The 19,708-nt window shown below is 45.0% G+C and overlaps 1 protein-coding gene across 2 annotated transcripts in view; it reads left to right on the top strand.

The window, feature by feature from the left end:
* The window catches only part of LOC115147160 (tenascin-like), a 64,861-nt gene that overhangs the window by 23,750 nt on the left and 21,403 nt on the right, over positions 1–19,708 (top strand). The window contains exons 2-11 of one of the 2 annotated variants that reach the window (XM_029689217.2): positions 6,594–7,149; positions 7,968–10,025; positions 10,449–10,712; positions 11,037–11,152; positions 12,010–12,163; positions 13,035–13,304; positions 13,505–13,690; positions 13,901–13,990; positions 15,484–15,747; positions 18,842–19,117. In XM_029689217.2, the coding sequence (XP_029545077.2) occupies positions 6,666–7,149; positions 7,968–10,025; positions 10,449–10,712; positions 11,037–11,152; positions 12,010–12,163; positions 13,035–13,304; positions 13,505–13,690; positions 13,901–13,990; positions 15,484–15,747; positions 18,842–19,117 (4,162 nt within the window). In that variant the 5' untranslated portion in view covers positions 6,594–6,665. The remainder of the gene's footprint in view (positions 1–6,593; positions 7,150–7,967; positions 10,026–10,448; positions 10,713–11,036; positions 11,153–12,009; positions 12,164–13,034; positions 13,305–13,504; positions 13,691–13,900; positions 13,991–15,483; positions 15,748–18,841; positions 19,118–19,708) is intronic. The other variant, XM_029689216.2, reaches the window with a different exon arrangement.

Below are 19,708 nucleotides of genomic sequence, written 5' to 3'. Positions count from 1 at the left end.
AAAACATATCACTGATTCGCACATCGATTTATGTTTCAGCTTTGTCTCAACGAAGAGTTCGGCATTCGACTAGACACGTGCAAAATGAACGTGCAGTTGTAAGCCTAGGTCCAGCAGACTTGAGTAAGCGGCAGGTGCACAATCAATATATCCACCTTGGTAATATGGATGTATTCTGAGCTGGAATGTAAAGCTAACTGAAGCTAGCTAATTTCAGAAAATCATGTGTCCATCTAGCTATATTCATAGTATACCCCTCTGGACCTGCAGAGAAAGTTCCTCTTACGCTTAAAGGCTGCCCCAGTCTGGACATTTGACTCATCCATCAATGCCTTGGGCTTGGGCTAGACAAAACAGATGTCCCGAATCTAGCGCCAAGATTCCTCGTCCCCGTTTTCCATGTGGGAAAGTTCCCTGACCATGCCAGGACGGGGGAAGAGTAATAAAGCTAAAGTAATTCTGGATTAGAGTTGAAAGAAACAGATTTTTTCTTTTCTTTTTTCTCAACAAATGTCTCCCAAAGTCCCATTGTGAAACGAGATGTCCTTGATCAACCCCATTCTGAGCTGAATGATGTGTCCTTTATCGCGGCTAGGTGTCCCATGTCCAAATGATAAAACTCTTAGTTTGTTCAAGTTTTTTTTAGTGGCTGTGAATATCAGTAACATTTCTGACCAACTCTTGAAGTTAACTTCAATCCTTCCACTGAGATTATTTCCTAGAAGGTAGAAATGGAATCCATTACATTTTTATATCTGCAAACACTTTCAAACCCAAAACACACATACACACACACACACACACACACACACACACACACACACACACACACACACACACACACACACACACACACACACACACACACACACACACACACACTGATGCACGCACGCACACACACACACAAATACCTTGAATATTTACTGCTTTGAACATCCTCCCATAATCTCCAAGAGATTAGGACCAAGGACAGGGAAAACCTCTCCGCTGCTCTCCGCTGCTCATACACAAACACACCGAAACCCCACTCTACTAATGAATCAAATCCTATAATATGAAACCCATGGTTTAATTTTGATGAGACATGCTGTCAGAAACCAAATAGAAAATATATCTTTGGTTGATTAAAAACCAGTTACTACTTCTTTTATCCTATGACTAGAGACGTGCTGACTCACTCTTCTCCGTAAAGTCTATTGGAGAAACGTCAGAAACAGGTTGCAAGCCTATTTCTCCCAAGCCCTTTACGACCCAAACCCTGACCCACCTTTATCTAGCCTCCCACCAGATGGGAGACAGAAAATGAAACCCAAGCTGGATTACCTGTGCTTCAAAAGCAAAGGGGAGGCAGACTGAGGACGTCAATGGTACAGGATGAGGGAGAGAGAAAGAGAGATGTTAGATGTTATGGATCTTCCAGCCCTTTGGGAGTTGCAGACGGCACGATGGTAAAATTGAGGTCATCCCTCATGAACGAGGGAGGAAAAGAAGGAGAGAAATGTGCCCCAGGGAGTAAATGAGTACCTGATGGAAAGCAAGCAGCTAATGGGGACTTCCCCATTTCATCCACCATTATCACCCTCACCAGGGAAGAGGTCATCCAACACAGGCTCCTAACCCTTTCTAGAAAAGCAACCAAGATAGGTAACACTCCAGCTGTCAGTTGCTAAGCTCTGAGATTTCTGGGTATTTAGGACGTACAAACTAGGAAACTATATATATGTGGGCCACACATCATCCACCAAGGCTATTCATCACGAGTCTCAGATGAAAGAATATCCCTGTCTCCAGGGAATAATAGGGGTCATTGTAATCACACGCCCATAATAGATAAACTGCATGTTGGAGTTGGGAACTGACCAACACAGACTCCATATTGAAGCAGAGGTCATTGGTTTCACAATCTCTGGGTAAACTAAAGGGGTGAAGGATTTACCTAAAAATGTGGTAAATGAGACTAGCAAACTATGGGGTCAATTTGTGATATGTGTATCCTAACCGCTATTCTAAAATAGTATACAGGACATCCACTACTAACATCACCCAAAATACAATGAGTCCTCCAATGAGCTGGAGTGTGGAGAAATGGCCACTGTAGCTCATGACATTGCAAGACAGTGAGATGAAAGAACTGGAGATGCAGGTAAGGTAGGAATGGAAAAGGAGATATGGAATAGCCATTACACGTGGACTGCTGACTGGACCATGGGCCTGCTATAACTTTATTTCCACTGAAACCAGAGAGTAGCAAAAGAGATGCTCTGGAATGGTCTTTCTCAAAAGAGCTGAAAGAGGGAGTGTAAAGTAAGCTTACATTGGTTGGCCACTCTGTGTGAACCTTTGTTCCCTTGCCATTTGAGGTGTCAACTTTGCAGAGTCTACTGTGCTACGTATCACTGATGGGATACGCAGTTGCAATGGATGTTTTCTCTTCGATTCTTTTCAAACCTGTAGGGATTTGATAGCCACTATACCATTGATTGATTAGTCAGGCCTCTTCTGCTTCATCTGAGGGCTTTTTATAGTACATAAAAAATTGCTGGAATGCTGTGAAAGCATGTGGGCTGTAACTTAACCTGTTGTTGCCAAGTACGGTTTATTATGTTAAAGTGGAAATCAGTGGGGGAGAGTGTAACTCTCCTTGTCACCTGCAGAATTTGCAGTCTATTGTGAATTAGGAGATATAGGGCTGGGCATTACCAGATCTGTGATTTCACATACATTCAATGGATCAACCAGGGTCTTGCTACATTTGTGTCTCCTCTCACACCCACCCATCAAACCATTGGAAACCCCAAACTCAGAGTCATCCCTGACTTCTTTCCCACGCTGTGTTCCAATCAGTCTCCCACAAATTACAGGGCTCTTGCATGAAGTCATCAGAGTGATCTGAATTGGCCCAGTGGAAATGTTGAGTTTTGGCTGAATCCTAACATGGGGATATGTGTACAAGTAACAAACTGTTGCTTATAGCTCCCAATGCACCACTCATTCACTCATACCCATCATGGCAGCTGGTGGATAGGCCAGCAACAAAGGATCTCCACTTCTGGCAGTCTTTGGCTATCTTCCCAATGCATGATTAATGCAAGTTCGATTACACATGCATTTCTCAAGTTATGTGTGGGTTGTGTGTGGGTACGCATTGTTCATGAGTTATCGATTTAATGCATGAAACAGCTGGTTAGACTTCAACATGTAATGTACGGTGTGGAGGGAAATGTTTCATCCAAACCTGTTATCGACACTCTAGAATGATCTTGGTGTCAGAGGGACAGGAGTAACGCAGGGAGCATCTTAGCCGTGTCAGACAAAAACGTCAGTTATGTCCTGTCTTGTCTGATGTCAAATAATGACGAGTGATAAAGTTACAGACTCACCAATATCATACCCCCCCAAAAAATGTTAACCTCCCCTCTTATTGTAATGGTGAGAGGTTAGCATGTCTTGGGGTATGATATTTGTCTGTAACCTTCTCACTCACAATTCTTCATGATTCATTAAGGGTTATTCATAATCACGGTAACATCCACATTAATGCAGAAGTGTTTAGAAACATGTTCTATTATTTGCTATTCTCCAACTAAAGTGAATCCAAAATGACACAATACATGATTTACTATTCATCATCTGAAACACAAAACAAATAGCAAATCCTTCCAACAAGTTTGTCACAAGCTTGATGTAGTCATTGCGTGCTATGAATATTGGACTAAATACTTAACTTTTTACTACTTTAATAAACATATACAGTGCATTCATAATGTATTCAGACCCCTTGACCTTTTCCACATTTTTTTGCATTATAGACTTATTCTAAAATATATTAACTTGTTTTTTTTCCCCTTCATCAATCTACACACAAAACCCAATAATGACAAAGAAAAAATAGTTTTTTGAAATTTTTGCAAATGTATAAAAAATTTCAAACTGAAATATCACATTTACATAAGTATCCTTTACTCAGTTCTTTGTTGAAGCACCTTTAGCAGAGATTACAGCCCTGAGTCTTCTTGGGTGTGACGCTACAAACTTTGTACACTTGTATTTGGGAGTTTCTCCCATTCTTCTCTGCAGATCCTCTCAAGCTGTCAGGTTGGATAGGGAGAGTTGCTGCACAACTGTTTTCAAAACTAATGGGTTCAAGTCCAGGCTCTGGCTGGGCCACTCAAGGACATTCAGAGACTTGTCCCGAAGCCACTTCTGCATTGTCTTGGCTGTGTGCTTAGGGTCAGTTATCCTGTTGGAAGGTGAACCTTTGCCTCAGTTTGAGGTCCTGAGCGGTCTGGAGCAAGTTTTCATCAAGGATCTCTCTGTACTTTGCTCCGCTCATCTTTGCCTCGATCCTGACTAGTCTCACAGTCCCCGCCGCTAAAAAACACCTGCACATCGTCCTGCTGCCACCACCATGCTTCACCGTAGGGACGGTGCCAGGTTTCATCCCGACGTGATGCTTGGCATTCAGGCCAAAGTGTTCAATCTTGGTTTCATCAGACCAGAATATCTTGTTTCTCATGGTCTGAGACTCTTTCGGTGCCTTTTGGCAAACTCCAAGTGAGCTGTCATGTGCCTTTTACTGAGGAGTGGCTTCCATCTGGCCAATCTACCATAAAGGCCTGATTGGTGGAGTGCTGCAGAGATGGTTGTCCTTCAGAGTAATTCTGGAACTCTGTCAGCGTGACCATCGGGTTCTTGGTCACCTCCCTGACCAAGGCCCTTTTCCCCAGATTGTTCAGTTTGGCCGGGCGGCCAGCTCTAGGAAGAGTCTTGGTGGATCAAAACTTCTTCCATTTAAGAATGATGGAGGCCACTGTGTTCTTGGGGAACTTCAATGTTGCAGACATTTTTTCTGTACCCTTCCCCAGATCTGTGCTTCGACACAATCCTGTCTCGGAGCTCTACGGACGATTCCTTCGACCTCCTGGCTTGGTTTTTGCTCTGACATACACTGTCAACTGTGGGACCTTTATATAGACAGGTGTGTGCCTTTCAAAATCATGTCCAATCAATTTAATGTACCACAGGTGGACTTCAATCAAGTTTTAGAAACATCTCAAGGATGATCAATGGAAACAGGATGCATTTGAGCTCAGTTACGAGTCTTATAACAACGGGTCTGAATACTTATGTAAATTAGGTATTTCAGTTTTTATTTTGAGTACATTTGCTAAAAATTCTACAAACCTGTTTTTGCTTTGTTATTATGGGATATTGTGGTTAGATTGATGAGGAAAATGTTTTATGTTATACATTTTAGAATAGGGCTGTAACGTAACAAAATGTGGACCAAGTCAAGGGATCTGAATACTTTCCCAAAGGCACATTAAGTGTATTTATCCCAGTACTTTTGGTCCCCTGAAATGGGGGGGATATGTACAAAAAGTGCTCTCATTTGTAAATGGTTCACACGATATGAATAAAAATACCCTGTACTTTAACCTCGTAGTCATTGTATAATTCCAAATCCAAAGTACTTCAGTACAGAGCCAAAACTACGGAAAACGTGTCACTGTTCCAATCATTTTGGAGCTCACTGTATATGTCGCTATTTGCTGTGACAATGCCTGCTACATATTCATTTTTTATGGGTACAGAGGTGCAACATAAAACTAGAAACGGTCAGGGTCTTTGGCTCAGCAGGGGGGGAAGTTATTCTAGGGCTCAGGTAGGGTGATGTCATTCTTTGAGGCCATACTAGTAATAACATTATATATCTGCATATGTTAAACATATCATCTTTTCTTGAACTGTTTTGTAGGAAAAAGCAGGTTCTAATCTCTGTGGGGCAGTGTGGCCATAACGGACTGCACACAAAATATATTGCACAGGAACACACGTAGCAGGGGTTCAGAGTGCCAAAAACATAGGCCAAGTGTATATATATATTGAAGTATATATATAATTGTTGATGCAAGGAAATGGTGCTTTGTAGGACATTCTTTCAAGGGCTAATGGCTACATGGAGCTCAGTTTGTGCTGTGATGTCAATTAACAGAGTGCTATGGGTAGGTTAATCACAATCGTTTAACATCCAGCTGACACTCCATTTTTCATAAAGTCTCCAAAGACGAAAGCAACCTTCAGTATGTATAGTATATTAGGGTTTAGGTACAAATTCACTGACTTTCAATTGCTTACTGTGGCTCACAGTAAGTGTGTGGTCACATTTCTGGGCGGGAAAATATACTGAGGGTTAGGCGTTAGTCTGAACGCTTGAAGTTATAACGTTTTGTTGACTATGTTTGCTCACCCATTTTGCCATCTTGTAATTCACAGGTTATTGTCTGCCTTTGCAAATTTTACAGGCATGGACGTCTCCCCAGAGTGACTGTGTGAAAATGTACTTTCCACCATAATTTGCAAATAAATTCATTAAAAATCCTACAATGTGATTTTCAGGATTTTTTTCTCTCAATTTGTCTGTCATAGTTGAAGTGTACCTATGATGAAAATTACAGGCCTCTCTCATCTTTTTAAGTGGGAGAACTTGCACAATTGGTGGCTGACTAAATACTTTTTTGCCCCACTGTAGTTATCAACGTGCATTACTGGGGCTGTCTTTGACTCAATGTCTTTTGTTTAACTTCCAGGGCCCCTACACTTATCCAGATTTGGCCAGACTTCCAAGCTTTGTCCGAGGAGTCCAGTTGAGAAAGACAAAAATGGGAACTAAAAGCATTTTAGGGTGTGTCTTCCTGACTCTGCTTCTCAACCTCTGCCAAGCTGGGCTGGTGAGAAAATTACTTAGGGATAAACGGGCGACCTTGACAACCCCTGGCGGAAACAATGTGACCCTGACCAGCGCTGAGCAACCAGTGGTCTTCAACCACGTCTACAACATCAACATCCCTTCCGGCTCACTATGCTCAGTGGACCTGGATGCCCTAGGAAGCACCAGCCTCGAGCCCCAGGACGCAGCTCCGCCTTCAAGCCTCCGCACCACCGAACATACCCTGGATGGGCAGAACCAGATCGTTTTCACTCACCGCATTAACATTCCTCAGCAGGAGTGTGCATGCACTGATGGGCTCCCGGATCTGAAGGACCTCCTGAGCAGATTGGAGATGCTGGAGGGAGAGGTGTCCACGCTGAGAGACCAATGCGCTAGTGGGGACGCTGGCTGCTGCAGCGTTCAGCCAGTCACAGGTACTGAATACATGTCAACCTAACCACACCCAGCTTCTGATTGGCTCATTCATCCCCTCTCCTAGTATAGCATACTTAGTATGAATGTCAGCTATAGAGAATGATAGAAGACTCAAAACTAAGGACAACTACGGAATCTGTCCCATTATGGCATCTGTCCCATTATGGCATCTGTGAGCACAAGGGCAGTGCCATTGATGCCATCTCCATTTTGAAGTAGTACATGTTCTTCTTCTACTACTTCTATGAGTTGGTGCCACCTGGAGTGTGTTTAAACAGTTATAAAGCCAGTGTTATATATTTACTGCTACCTGCAGTTATGGAATGTTTGCTCACAAGTATAATTAATTGGCTGATCCCTCCTGATGACCTGGATGGAATTATGTGGTCCTTCCTTAACCCATAGGAAGTCCCACCCAGTTGACTACTTCAAAATGGTGAATGTCTTGAATGGCACAGCCCATGCTACAATGGACTTTTTGGCACTAGAGTCATCTGTCGTTCTCTACACATCACCTCTCCTTCCTTCAGAGGCACATCTATTTTACTCAACCTCTAGGAAGCATCAATGGAATTGAATGTGGAATTGGGTTTAACAGTACTTTTACACCACAGGGAAAGGGAATGAACATAGAGGCATAGACATATTCTGTACGGATTAGTACTGTAGGGTGTTATTCAGAACATAAGTGGGTGTCCTGACTATGATTACAGTCCTGTCTTGATTACAATATTTTAAAATGAAATGTCTTAGTGAAAAGGAGGAAGACTGGGATTATGATTCAGAGGGTTATAATCTCTAAACTCTGCTCTTTTAGGTGAGGTGGGGACCAAGCCTTATTGCAATGGCCATGGCAACTACAGTGCTGACACCTGTGGTTGCATTTGCGAACCTGGCTGGAAGGGACCCAACTGCACCGAGTCTGAATGCCCCAACAACTGCCAGGACCAAGGTCGCTGCGTGGATGGGAAGTGCGTCTGCAATGTAGGCTACCAGGGAGAGGACTGCTCTGAGCTCTCCTGCCCCAACAACTGCCAGGACCAAGGTCGCTGTGTCGATGGGAAGTGCATCTGCTTTGAGGGCTTTGGCAGGGATGACTGTTCACTCAAGGTTTGCAAAGTGGACTGCGGTGGGAACGGACAATGTATTGGTGGGGTCTGTGTCTGTGCCAAGGGTTACACTGGAGAGGACTGTTCTCAGACAGACTGCCTGAACAACTGCCTAAGCCGTGGAAAGTGTGTGGACGGGGAGTGTGTGTGTGAAGAGCCCTGGACGGGCTACGACTGCTCCGAACTCATCTGCCCAAACGACTGCTACGACCGCGGCCGCTGCGTCAATGGAACCTGCTACTGCGAAGAAGGATTCACCGGGGAGGACTGTGGGGAGAAAACATGCCCAAGTGACTGCCTGGGAAATGGTTTCTGTGTGGACGGCCAGTGTGTCTGCAGCGCTGGCTACACTGGAGAGGACTGCTCCAAGCTCACCTGCCCCAGTGACTGCAACGATAGAGGTGTCTGCTTCAACGGCATGTGTATCTGTAATGCTGGCTACCAAGGAGAGGATTGTAGCCAGCTGGCTTGTCCCAACAACTGCCACAACAGGGGACAGTGTGTCACCGGGCAGTGTGTCTGCAATGTAGGCTACCAGGGAGAGGACTGCTCTGAGCTCTCCTGCCCCAACAACTGCCAGGACCAAGGTCGCTGTGTCGATGGGAAGTGCATCTGCTTTGAGGGCTTTGGCAGGGATGACTGTTCACTCAAGGTTTGCAAAGTGGACTGCGGTGGGAACGGACAATGTATTGGTGGGGTCTGTGTCTGTGCCAAGGGTTACACTGGAGAGGACTGTTCTCAGACAGACTGCCTGAACAACTGCCTAAGCCGTGGAAAGTGTGTGGACGGGGAGTGTGTGTGTGAAGAGCCCTGGACGGGCTACGACTGCTCCGAACTCATCTGCCCAAACGACTGCTACGACCGCGGCCGCTGCGTCAATGGAACCTGCTACTGCGAAGAAGGATTCACCGGGGAGGACTGTGGGGAGAAAACCTGCCCAAGTGACTGCCTGGGAAATGGTTTCTGTGTCGACGGCAAGTGTGTCTGCAGCGCTGGCTACACTGGAGAGGACTGCTCCAAGCTCACCTGCCCCAGTGACTGCAACGATAGAGGTGTCTGCTTCAACGGCATGTGTATCTGTAATGCTGGCTACCAAGGAGAGGATTGTAGCCAGCTGGCTTGTCCCAACAACTGCCTCAACCGGGGCCGCTGTGTCAACGGGCAGTGTGTCTGCAATGTAGGCTACCAGGGAGAGGACTGCTCTGAGCTCTCCTGCCCCAACAACTGCCTCAACCGGGGCCGCTGTGTCAACGGACAGTGTGTTTGCGATGAAGGGTTCGGTGGTGAGGACTGCAGCATCAAGATCTGCCCCTCAGACTGCTATGGCAGTGGAGATTGTGTGGATGGCCAGTGTGTCTGCTATGCTGGCTTCACCGGTGAGGACTGCAGCAAGCTGAGCTGCCCCAACAACTGCCTGAACCGTGGACGCTGCGTTGACGGGCAGTGCGTCTGCGACGAGGGCTTCACAGGGGAAGACTGCACTGAGAAGCACTGTCCCAATGACTGCCTGGACAGGGGATACTGCGTGGATGGCAAATGTGTCTGCCTGGAGGGCTATGCGGGTGTCGACTGCTCTGAACTCACCTGCCCTGATAACTGCAACAACAGGGGGCACTGTGTTAATGGGAAGTGCATGTGTGAGGAACAATACATGGGAGACAACTGTGGAGAGCTGAGCTGCCTCAACAACTGCCAGGACATGGGCCGCTGTGTGAATGGACAATGTCTCTGTGATGAGGGATACATCGGAGAAGACTGCTCAGAAGGTAAGAACGGTTTCTTTCAACTGAGAAAAATAAACTATGTGTGGATAATTGCGTTCAGTTCATTTCACTAATTGTTCTGTTTGATATTCCCAGTGCTTGCTGAATGACACATTAAATCCAAACCTTAATCAAATCTCAAAATAATGAAAAACGATTTCAATTATTTTGAAAGAGATTGAGAAAAGGATTAAAAGTTCCATTATGATTTCCTCTGATTCCAAAAGCTGTGCATTTAAGTCTCTATCTCTGTCTTAAAGATCTTTGGCAGTCCAGACCACTGCCAGATGTAAGTCTGGGGAATGCATTTTCTTTGTGTAGAGGACTGTTAGTGGATGAGGGCATGGGAAACCAAGTGTCTGAAACAATAGAAAGGTCAGACTATTTCCTGTCTCTCTCTTTTTCTTTCTTTCTCGCTCTCTCTAGTTTCACCTCCAAAGGATCTGACTGTAACAGAGGTCACCACTGAGACAGTGGATCTGACCTGGAACAATGAGATGCTGGTGACAGAGTATCTGATTGCATATGTGCCCACTAGTCCTGGGGGTCTGTACCAGGAGTTCAGAGTGCCCGGAGACAAGACTGCTGCCACAGTCAGCGAGCTGGAGCCCGGCATCGAGTACCTGATCAACGTCTATGCCATCCTCAGCAACAAGAAGAGCATCCCAATCAGTGCCAGGGTGGCCACAAGTAGGTCATACCTTCTTAATGGAGCTCAGATCTGAAGACTTCGCTGAGCAGCCTGCGTTCATGGGAATGTGTTCCTCTTTAGACTGTCAGAAAAAGACCATTTGCACATATTAACCATAATTAAAATGCTATCCGGTACAGTGGAGAAACCTTCACAGCACAATGTTAACACAAGGCTTTCCTTTTAGAATAGGTGATCAAATAAATCAAATAAAAACGACATTTCATTGATGCTTCACAACGTTTAAAACACAACACTGTCTCGACGTACAATATTTTGGGATCAGTTCTAATATATTCCTTTGTCTCACTCTGTCCTGTCAGATCTACCGGAGCCAGACGGCTTGAAGTTCAAATCGGTGAGGGACACCTCAGTAGAGGTGTTGTGGGATCAGCTGGACATTCCCTTTGATGCCTGGGAGCTATATGTCCGTAACACGGTCAGTCTGTCCTTCTCTCTCTGGCAATTTATCCATCTCTATGCAAGAGATCCCTGCTAGGTCTTGCCTAGGATTTTCCTAAACCTCAGGGACAAGACAACAGATATGCACAAGCTGCTCTTTTAGTGAGATCTTGGCATGCTTGGCTAGTTATCGTGTCCAGCAAAGTAGCAATAGCTATCAGGGTCGAGGTCAGTTCAGTTTTCAATTCAGCAAATTCGGAATAACAAAGTCAAAAAATGTAACACACACAACAAACCACAAATTGCCATCACACCACCAAAGTGTGCTGTACTTTACACATTACACAATGATGTTGATGTGAACCGGTACATGGAAAATAACAAATCACAAATCTGCTTAGCTGCAATATGGCAAAGGTCTGTGCAACCATAAAGCCCTTCTTATTGTCCATGAGTACATTTTTACGAAGGGCTGTGTAACCTCATTTTAACTCTCCTCGTGGAGGTCTCGGGACGCCAGGACATTCTTAGTGGTGTTTATTCCTTTCACTGTCCTTAACCCATTCTCCTGTGCACTTTGGCTTTATTGCCCCCATACATAAAATGGAAGGACCTGTAATCGATGGTCAGCACTTAATCACTATCCCCATGGGCCAAATGGGCTTTGTTTGCAGCATTCTTATGTGAAGCAATCAAAGACTTACGAAAGATTCTGATGCAAAAAAAATGAAATACTGTAATAAATGGTATTGTTTAAGTCAACATTAACTGTGTGAAAGATTTATTTCCTTGATCCGAAGGAAAAATGGATGGGTATGTTGGGTATGTAAGTAGGCTATGTATGATTCCAGAAGTAGTGTTGTGTTAAAAGCGTATATGTCTTTGACCTTTCAGAAAGAGGAGAATGGGAAGATCCTGACAACCCTTCCATCCTCCCAGACTATGTATGAGCAGTCAGGGCTTGGTCCTGGTCAGGAGTACGAGGTCTCAGTGGGCGTCATCAAGAACAATACCAGAGGACCTCAGTCTACTAAAATCATTACCACCAGTAAGCTTACACCACATTTGAATGTGTGTGATGTGCTTTTTCCCAGCCCGGTGTAGATCTGCATGTCCCAGCTGAGAACTTAACTCTTCTGACATTGTCATGCCTTACATGAATGAATCTGGACCAGGCTACTCCCATTCATCCTGGCGACTACACATATCCCATGGGTTAGATAAGGAAAATCCTTCCACCTCACAAAACACACAAGCAGACAAAGGAACAACTGAATCGATGAATTTACCTTTCCGTCATAGCATTAGGTCTATATGGAAAAAGTGGCTAAACTCCCATTGTCGTTTTACACAGTTAAATGTAAGCATTTTTTCAGAAGTGAAATACGCTGAATTTCAGGCCAACCAACATTTTGCAATAGAGTCGTTGTATTTTTCAAGGAGCCCTGCCATAAATTCTCACTTCAATGATGGATGGACCCTGTAAATATCTTCTCCTTTTGACTCCTCCATAACGTATTTGCAGGCTTAAGATCAGCACCGTTTTCAGGAATAATGAATAATAGAGTTGGTGATTTAGGCTATATAAACCTATATGGCCTATATCACACACTGATGTCACCACAGCACAGAATTTCGCCATTTCTACTGTGAAAATAAGTACAGGAACTTACCAAAGGTCCGATCAGAACACAGAACAGTGACATCACAACCAAACAGTCAGAGGAACCAAACTTAATGATATTTGTTATGCCATAATTATAACATGTTGTGCCGGTCTTTAAATGTATTTAAAATATGTGTCCTTGTGTCTTTTGCCCTAAGTGATCACTTAAAAATGCATGGGATTATTGTCCATAACCAAGAGAACATAACAGTCCGTGCACAGATCAGCCATCCTCCTTGTGTCTCTTCCCCAGGGATTGATGGCCCCAGACAGGTAGAGGTGCGTGATGTGACGGACTGCTCAGGCTTGGTCACCTGGTTCCAGCCCGTGGCCCAGGTGGACGGTGTCACCGTGTCCTACGGCCCCAGCTCCCACCCCACAGAGAGGACCAGCGTGGACCTGTCCACCTCAGACAAACAGTACAGCATCGACAGTCTCAGCCCAGACACTGAGTACCAGGTGTCCCTGATCTCCAGGAGGGGAGACTACACCAGTGAGCCAGTCTCTGAGATATTCACCACAGGTAGGGGCATGATTATATCCAATCCTGATAAGTGTAAACTGTGTTTGATTAAACAACATTTTTACAGTCCCAATTCCACTTCCAAGTCCCTTTTTTTTAAAGTGTTCCTGATACCAGCTCTGGTTTAGTGCTTGGATTTCTCAAGGGTTGACTGTAAACAGTCCCTTTTATACTCCTTTCTTCTTCTTGAATTGTTACAGACCTGGACGCCCCCAAAGACCTGAAGCCCTTGGGCCAGACAGACGACAGTGTCACACTGGAGTGGATAAACAGCCGGGCAGATGTTGACAGCTACAGGGTGAAGTACAGCCCCATCTCTGGGGGTTCCCATGGCGAGGAGGTGTTCTCCCGTAGGTCAGGAGACAGCACTCAGGCCACCATCACTGGTGAGGGTTAACCATGACCAAATCCTAACATGCAATTATGTCAGTAGAAGGTTTAAAGGTTTTCGCACGTTAGGATTTGCTATGACAATCACAACACTGTTGTTCTTAATGTCAATCAAATCAGGTACTGAAATCCATCTATGTTCTTCTCGATTACTGGACTGAAACTAATCATGTAGTCAAATCCATATTTGTTCTCCCCAATTATAGGAATGAAACCAGGTACAGAATACGGGATTGGTGTGACTGCCGTGAAGAACGAGAGGGAGAGCCTGCCTGCCACTACAAACGCAGCCACCGGTGAGAGCATACGTCAACACATTCTCATTGGATAGCCACTGTTCAACAGCTGTCCAAGGACCCACCACCACAGTGGCCACACACACTCTGCAGCTGTAGATTCAACTTTCAATACAAACACATCATGATCAAATCAAATTATATTAGTCACATGCGCCGAATGCAACAGGTGTATGATTACTTACGAGCCCCTAACCAACAATGTAGTTTACAAAATATGAATAAGAATAAGAAATAAAAGTAACAAGTAGTTAAAGAGCCGCACTAAAATAACAATAGAGAGACTATACACAGGGTGTACCGGTACAGAGTCAATGTGCGCGGGCACCGGTTAGTTGAGGTAATTGAGGTAATATGTACATGTAGGTAGAGTTATTAAAGCGACTACGCATAGATAATAACAGAGAGTAGCAGCGGTGTAAAAGGGGGATGGGCAATGCAAATAGTCTGGGTCACCATTTGATTAGATGTTCAGGAGTCTCATGGCATGGGGGTAGACGCTGTTTAGAAGCCTCTTGGACCTAGACTAGTGCTCCAGAACCACTTGCCGTGCTGTAGAAGAGAGAACCGTCTATAAATAGGGTGGCTGGAGTCTTTGACAATTATTGGGCCTTCCTCTGACACCACCTGGTATAGAGGTCCTGGATGGCAGGAAGCTTGGCCCCAGTGATGTACTGGGCTGTATGCACGACCCTCTGTGGTGCCTTGCGGTCGAAGGCCGAGCAGTTGCCATACCAGGCAGTGATGCAACCAGTCAGGATGCTCTCGATGGTGCAGCTGTAGAACCATTTTGAGGATCTGAAAACCAATGCCAAATCTTTTCTGTCTCCTGAGGGGGAATACGATTTGTCGTGCCCTCTTCACAACTGTCTTGGTGTACTTGGAACATGTTAGTTTGTTGGTGATGTGGACACCAAGGAACTTGAAGCTCCCAAGGGAGCGGTTGTTGTCCTGGCACAATATGGCTAGGTCTCTGACCTCCCTACAGGCTGTCTCGTCGTTGTCGGTGATCAGGACAACCACTGTTGTGTCACTGGCAAACTTAATGATGGTGTTGGAGTCATGCCTGGCCGTGCAGTCATGAGTGAGTACAGGAGGGGACTGAGCATGCACCCCTGAGGGGCCCCTGTGTTGATGTGTTGTAACCTGCCCTTACCACCTGGGGGCGGCCCGTCAGGAAGTCCAGGATCCAGTTGCAGAGGGAGGTGTTTAGTCAGATTGGTCAGGATGTAGGTGGTGAAAGTTAGGCAACAATTTGAGGCAATATGAGGCAAACATTGGTGATTTTGAAGGTTCTGATATTTCCACGTGGTTTGGCAAAGAAACTTGTAAAAAGAAAGTTAAAACCTCAGGAATACATGGAGCAGATATGAAATATGAAAGAACTGTGCTATCCACGTTGGAAACACTAACACTTTGCCTTTCACTATCCTATACGTTTTACTAAAGGCTTGATCATTGCTGATTGATAACTTCACCACTTTCCCCCACAGATCTCGATGGGCCCAAGGACATGGAAGTGAGCGAGTCCACAGAGACAAGCATGACCCTGGTATGGAGGAGACCCAGAGCCAAGATCACCCTCTACAGGCTGGTGTACATCTCCAGGGACGGTCGAAGGGAGGAGGTGGATGTCCCTGGAACTGCCACCACCTATGTCCTGACCAACCTGACCCCCGGTATGCTGTACACCATTACCCTGGTCGCTGAGAGGGGCTCAAAGAAGAGCCCACCCGTAACCCTGTCCGCATCTACAGGTGAGGGTTCAAACAAGATCTCTACAACTGACTCCACCCTCATATTGCAAGGCCTAAATATGTGTGAGTGATCCGTAAAGAAAATAGTTTTAGTTCTGTTCCAGGCATGGATAAAACCATAGTATCAGGTGGCAAACATTCAACATACTGAGTGCTAAATGTAAGGATCCTTTTTCACCCGCTAACAGTTTTGAATTGCATTTTATAATCCTAAGAGAAACATGAAGAAAGATGTCTGCTCTTCTGGCTTGGGATGCAATAGCTTCACCAATCCAAACACATGTCAGAACACAAGCTCTTTCTCAGATACATACCAATATTTGACAGAAGAATGTGGAATTACTGAGGGCAACGGTCCGGAAGATGTAGGCTGTAACTTACATTAATTGGAGGGTAGAAATGGACAGCACTGCCGTCAACAGTAGCAGTGCAGTAAGACACTGAGGTTAACAGTGCAGTGAGACACTGAGGTCAACAGTGCAGACGCTAAAAACTCCCTTATCTGAATTTGTGCCTTTTTGTTTCTGTTGAGGCATCTTTAACATTTTAGTTAGCCCACCCGGTCCCTGAGTTTACCACTCTCATATGTTCGGAGGACAATATCATTAGCTTTGTGTCTGTTAGACGCCACAAACCCAGACCGACAGATCTCAGGGATGGGGTTGAGCTCGAGCTGGAGGATCTGGCCGTCTCAGTTGTAACGTCCAAAGGATTTGTTTTCTGGTGGGAACCAAAGGCACATGTTGTATATGATAGTTATACTGTAGAAAATAGAGACACTCTGGGATTATGGGTATTAAAAGAGGTCCATCTCTGTGGAGATGCCACCGGTTCTAGAATTCGAGGCCTGAGGGAATCCATATGGAGGAAGCAAAGATCCTTGACACTTGAAGCAGTCACAGTTACAGGTATACTGTGTGCTTTTCTTTTGGTCTGCATGCCTTCAGTATGATAGATATCCTTTTGTTGTTGAAAAATCACTCATTTTAAGTCTACCTTGGATAACAAAGTTAGGATTTGAACGAAAGATTTGCGAAGTTCAAAATCAATCCTTTTATGTTTTGCATGATGGTATTGCAATTTTAAACTGCAACGGAGCAGACAGTACGCATGGCAATTCTTTACAAAATGGCCATTTGGCTTCATTCCATCTAGCCACTTCTTGCATGCTGAGGATGGCATTCCTTGAACAGAGAGTGTTGCTTTCAAACTATGAAGAGGAATCCATGCCATTTCTATTCCATAGAAATTCAGATGAAGGGTATCACTAAAATTGGTAATAGCAAATATAGCAATGCATACCGTGACTGTAAATGCTGTAATTTGCAGGGCATCATTTTTTAAAACGTAATGTCAGCAACAATAATATGTATGGGTTGTTTAAAAACACCTTGTGAAAATAGAAAAGTTGACACCTTAGCTGAAGAGACATTAAGAAAACCCATCTTCCCCGGAATGGCTATTTCAGTGGTCCACTGTTTCCCTGCAGATCAGCATGTCATTCACAAAAGTCGAGTAGACTACATTTGCACACCAATTTACTCCTTCATTAGCAATTTTAAAAGCAACCACTTGCTCTCTGTAGGTATATGCCAAGTTCTGGAAAATCCATCCACTTCATTGTCATAGCTTGCGCCCCCCCCATTCACATGACATTTTCATCCACAGATGTTCATGGTATTACTTGCGAAGAATAATGTTATAGTGTACTTTGCATCTTGAACCAACTGTACAGGACCTGCAGCAACAAGACTCTCAAATTGAACCCTGTGGTGTTTGACCAGGGTCCTGTTGCAATATCGACATTAGCATACCACACAGTGCTCACTGTATGTATAGATATTGGACCGCAGACATAGCCGTAGGATAACCTTGGCAGTGCATGGCTTCTTCATCTGTTTGAAGTGTACTGGGTACTGTCACTACGGTGGACTACTCGGAACCTTCAACAATTAATGGCCCTCGTTCATGGGGCCATTAATGCATTAGCTGCTCAGTGGAAACGTACATCTCTGATGCATGTGGATGTTTATGGTCCCTGACAACAAAGGAACCTGCACAGTGCCATAGAGAGAACATGGTGATGAACGCAGAATGATCACTTCCAAACCTCAATAGGAGAAAGTTAGACAAAAGGTAATGAACCTTTTGTTACTGTAATCAATCATTGTGTTTGTGTGGCTATTTATGTTTCAGCTTTTACTCCACCAGTTATTTCTTCTATCCAGATCTTCTTCACACAGGTTAACCACTCTTTTTGTTTTTCTTCTGCCCCTCTAGAGGTCACAGGTTACACTTTGAATCATTTTGGATGTACTTTGATTTTAGCACCCAAGTCTACTTCAACCTGATGTAGTCGCTCTGAATGTCAAAAGTGCTCAGGCGACACAGCCTCCTGACACAGGAGCTGTTCATCCAACAGTCCTCCCCCTGGCTCCTCTGGTCACAGAGGGGCCTCCATCTCCATCTCTGTTCTCCACAGGGGACCTCCTCTCTGGGGCTGAACCTGAACCAGAGGGCTCCAACTCCAGCCTGGAGATTCTAGGGGACCGCCTGGTCAACCCCAGATGAAGCCATTGATAGCTTTTTGGTGGAGGTGAATGCTCTGTCAGGGATGGCACAATTTCATGTGACCAAGGTACCAGGAAGTGCCAAGATGGCCGATATAGAAGGCTTGTCCCCTGGGACACGATATTAGGTTTCATTGTATGGGAAGTTGGAGGGGGAGCAGTCTCTACCTCGTCATGCTTATGTCAATACAGGTACACATAGCAGTGATTCTTTGCTATAGACATCCATAGCCATTGGTCATCTCTCGCTCTCTCCATCCCATCCCATCCGTATTCATTTCATACATCCTCTGATTCATCCACCTGCCTTTGTATTCATGTGTTCCATGTCATCAAAACTGACTAAGAATGTTCTGCTGAAACACATGACAGTTTAATCCCTGCAATACATTGTATAGTTGATGTGAAATGTTAATATAACATACTGTATATGGGATATACAATATAATATGATGTGAAAAATCTATTCAGGATATATTTCACATATATTTAATTGACTCTACCATGATCTGTTTCTCTGCTAGAGGACCTGAGGCCTGTGGTGGCCAACCTCACAGTCTCTGACGTGACATGGGACAGCTTCAATGTGTCCTGGACTCCCGAGGACGGGGAGTTTGAGAGCTTTGTCATTGAGGTGACAAACTTACAGGAAGGTTTAGAGAGCGAGAACCTCACCTTGTCTGGTGATGCCTTCAGCCTGGGCATTTCTGGCCTGAGTCCTAACACCTCGTATAGGATTGGCCTGTACGGGCTCCACAAGGGCTCCTTCCAGGAGCCAGTGTATACCGAAGTCACTACAGGTACCTGCGAATGGAGGTGTTCCCCAGGGTTCTGTCCTTATCGCTCTTTCTTTCTTACTTCTTTATCTTTCTTCCCTGTGCCTTTTGACCAGTTTTTATCTATTCCAGTTGGGATCTGTGGTGAGCCACACACACACACACACACACACACACACACACACACACACACACACACACACACACACACACACACACACACACACACACACCTCTGCCTGTTTCCTTTCACACTTAAGCATTCACAGCACTGTACCTAGCAAGCAAGCGAGATCACTGACATAACCCCCTTCAATTTAGCTTTTTATCACCAATGACAATGCTCCATTCTACCAACACCATGCCATGTGCCCTTCTTACCCTCCGGCCACTGTGTCAGTCTTGTCACCACAGGGCAGGGTGCTGGGCATCACCCACACAAACCCTTTAACCAAAACAGGCAAGCTGCCCGCAAGTTACCAACCTGACCCTGTCTCTCCTTGCCCCATCCTCACATTTCATGCATGAAGCCCTCCCCTCCTCCCATTAAATGTATTGTGGTGACATCCCACCCCTCCACCTTAAACAGCGTCCATTCATCCTTATACCATCAAC

Source organism: Oncorhynchus nerka, linkage group LG19, assembly GCF_034236695.1.
Source record: "Oncorhynchus nerka isolate Pitt River linkage group LG19, Oner_Uvic_2.0, whole genome shotgun sequence".
NCBI classification, from domain to species: domain Eukaryota; kingdom Metazoa; phylum Chordata; class Actinopteri; order Salmoniformes; family Salmonidae; genus Oncorhynchus; species Oncorhynchus nerka.
This window is presented reverse-complemented; position numbering and strand designations above follow the sequence as displayed.